Below are 2,887 nucleotides of genomic sequence, written 5' to 3' on the forward strand. Positions count from 1 at the left end.
AGCAGGGAAAGCAGACCCCCTATTTCATATTTATTCCATCCAAATTATACATACTCAATGCAACATTCACAATTATTACACAGTGTCCGTACATTGGACCTTAACTCAAGTAGTAATAACATATATAAAGTAACTTAATTAGCAAAAAAAACAACAACTTAATGATTCTAAATCTAAAGAGTAATGTAAACGAAAATCAACTCTAAGTCACAAAACAAAAACTCAGTGAACTCACGTATGAGGGCGAGTCGACAGAGGTCGTATTCTGTTGAAACTTCTTGTCCGGTTTTCATTCGCCATCAAGCCTTCAATCTCCAGTTATTTGGTTTTCTCACCAATACTCATTTACATTTCCTCATCGCCAACGACGTGTTCAGCCATTTCATTTATAAACCTCACCCATTCGTCATTTATTCCATTGATGTCTCTCATCTGCGGTTCTCCTCTCTCTCACTTCCTCTCTCAACCTCTCCCTCCATCTCGCTCTTTCATCCAATCTACATTCTCTAATTATGTGTTCCGCTGTTTCCAGGTCCCCTGTGCCACAGGCACATGGAACTTCCCTACCTAGCCCGAATCTGCTCAGGTAACCGGTAAAGTTACCATGTTCTGTAATCAGCTGTACCGCTTTTCGGTTTAACCCCAGTCTTTCTCTCCCTACCATTCTGCACCATTCATATGTCCATCTTCCTTTGTCACTCGTATCCCATTCTCTTTGCCATTTTTCCCTTATGTTCTCCTTTATCCTTCTTTTTTCTTCCTTCTTATCATATAGCCCCTCCATCCTATTTCCTCGTCATTTACTGCCCTTTCGCATTCCGCATGCGCCCTGGCGTTCCCTTCATTCCCGGTATCATGCCCTTTTCTCCACTCGACCCATGTTTTTTTACCTCTGGTTTGTCGATCCTCAGCTTTTTTAAGTATCGACACTGCTCGCTTGTTATTTGGTCGGGCTTTTTGTATTATTTTGACTGCGACTTCCGAATCACTGACCACTCTTAGACGCTCTATTTCACTCCTCTCAATCACTCTCTCGATCGCTGTCATTTCCACTTCATTTATATCCTTCATCCCTTCCACTCTCTCTCCTCCCTGTTTCCATTCATTCATTTCTTCGTAGGCCCAGCCTACACTCATTCTCCCGTCATTTGTCCTACTAGCGTCCACATATACCTCGGTCATGTTATCACATTTCTCTAGTACTCTCCCGGCGTTCCATGGTGATACCCTTTCTTTCTCTGTCACTCTTGCTCTATTTTTCTCCCTTCCATTCTCCATCCATTCCTGATATCTAGCCGCCGCCTCTGGGGCTACCCCAGCTACCCCAGCCAGTACTGCTAGTGCGGCATTGGCAGTCGTCTTGTATGCCCCACTTATCACCAACAGAAAAGGTCTCTGCGCGGCTAGTATCTGTCGCCGTATCCTGCTATCATTCACTCTGGCACCCCACACCTGCACCCTATATAGTAATGCAGGTTTTGCCACTCTTTCATATATGATCCTAACACACTCTCTTCTTACATTCAGATCCCTTCCAGTCCATCTTCTCATTCTCCCCGACATTATGGCCATCTTCCTGCGTACCTCTTTCATGTGGTCGATAAAGAGGAATCCTCTATCAACCACAATTCCGAGGTACTTGATGCTCTCCTTCCCATCAATTACTTTCCCATGCATCCTGACCACAGGTGGTCTTTCCACCTTCCTTGCTGCTACGAACATACACTCTGTCTTTTTATGGTTATAGGTGACCCATGCCTCATCTTCCCAGTCCGTACATGCCTTCCATACCGTGCTCCACTTCTTCTCTAAACTCTTCGCAGATGGTCCTCCCACAATCACTATCTGATCATCTGCGTAGGCCTGTGCCCACACTATGTCAGCCCTGACACGCTGTTCATAGGGAACTCCCTCGTTCACTCTTCTCGCATCCGTTCAAACCATCTTTCCATTATGATGAGCCATAGCGTAGGGCCCAGGCTTGATCCCTGTGGGCATCCTCTGTCCACGGTCTCTGCCAGTCCCCCACTCATCACTTCCCTGTTCCCTATGAAACTCATACAAAGCTCTCCCACGTTTCCTGGTACACCCATTCCTTTCATACTACTTTCGATTGCTGGGGCCCAAGCCGAGTTGAAGGCATTGGATAAATCCAGTGCGACAACCAAGCTGTGCCAGCCTTCCCTTTTGTTCTTCCTGATTTGCTCCACCATCTTCTCTACTGCCATTGCCGTGTCTCTTCCCGCCCGAAAACCATATTGGTTCTGGGAGAAGTGATCCCCTTTCCCACACCAAGACTGTAATCTACCGTTCAGGAGCCTATCGAGGATTCTGCCAAGGGCCGGTAGCAGGCTAATCGGTCTCGGGTTCCCGTCCTTTTTTGGTATCCATACAATCTTGGTCTTCTTCCATACCTCCGGGAAGTATCCCTCTCGCAGGCATTGGTTGAAGATCTGGACTATTTGACCCCCTAGGGTTTTTACTGCTCGCTTCAGGGCCTCATTAGGAACCCCGTCGCAACCAGTTGCCTTACCGACTTCCAGGCCTTCGGAGACCACCAGGATCTCTTCCAGCATGAACTGCGGCTCGGCTTCGCCCCAGAGAGCTTCATGGTCCCTCCTCACCCTCCGCCTTGCTTCGGAGTCTAGCCGCTCGTCATCCCTGGGGAAGTAGTGTGCGAGGAGATATCTATTCGTCTCCTCAGCCCCCCCAGTGTACGAGCCGTCAGTCCTCCTCACCGAGGTGGGTACTTCACCGGCTCTTTTATCCTCTAGCATCCGATACACTCTGTCCCATGTTCTCTCCTTTTGTACTCTCTCCACTTTCTCCTTCACCCATTCTATTCGTGCCTCCTTCACCCATTCTATTCGTGCCTCCTTCACTCCTC

At 47.8% G+C, this 2,887-nt stretch overlaps 1 protein-coding gene across 1 annotated transcript; it reads right to left on the minus strand.

Annotated features, from left to right (window-relative positions):
• Nucleotides 1–741: 741 nt before the first annotated feature.
• LOC141482159 (uncharacterized) lies at nt 742–1,677 on the minus strand. The gene has a single exon (XM_074174935.1). It carries the CDS (start codon nt 1,675–1,677, stop codon nt 742–744), a length of 936 nt encoding a protein of 311 aa, XP_074031036.1.
• Between the last annotated feature and the right edge of the window lie 1,210 nt (nt 1,678–2,887).

The sequence above is a fragment of the Leptinotarsa decemlineata genome, unplaced genomic scaffold (assembly GCF_025532065.1).
Source record: "Leptinotarsa decemlineata unplaced genomic scaffold, Ldec_3_MD MMD2_P_RNA_scaffold_12, whole genome shotgun sequence".
NCBI lineage: Eukaryota > Metazoa > Arthropoda > Insecta > Coleoptera > Chrysomelidae > Leptinotarsa > Leptinotarsa decemlineata.

What these genes read in the sequence shown, in the direction of transcription:
- LOC141482159 (XM_074174935.1), bottom strand. Translation starts at nt 1,677, where the DNA reads ATGCATGGGAAAGTAATTGATGGGAAGGAGAGCATCAAGTACCTCGGA.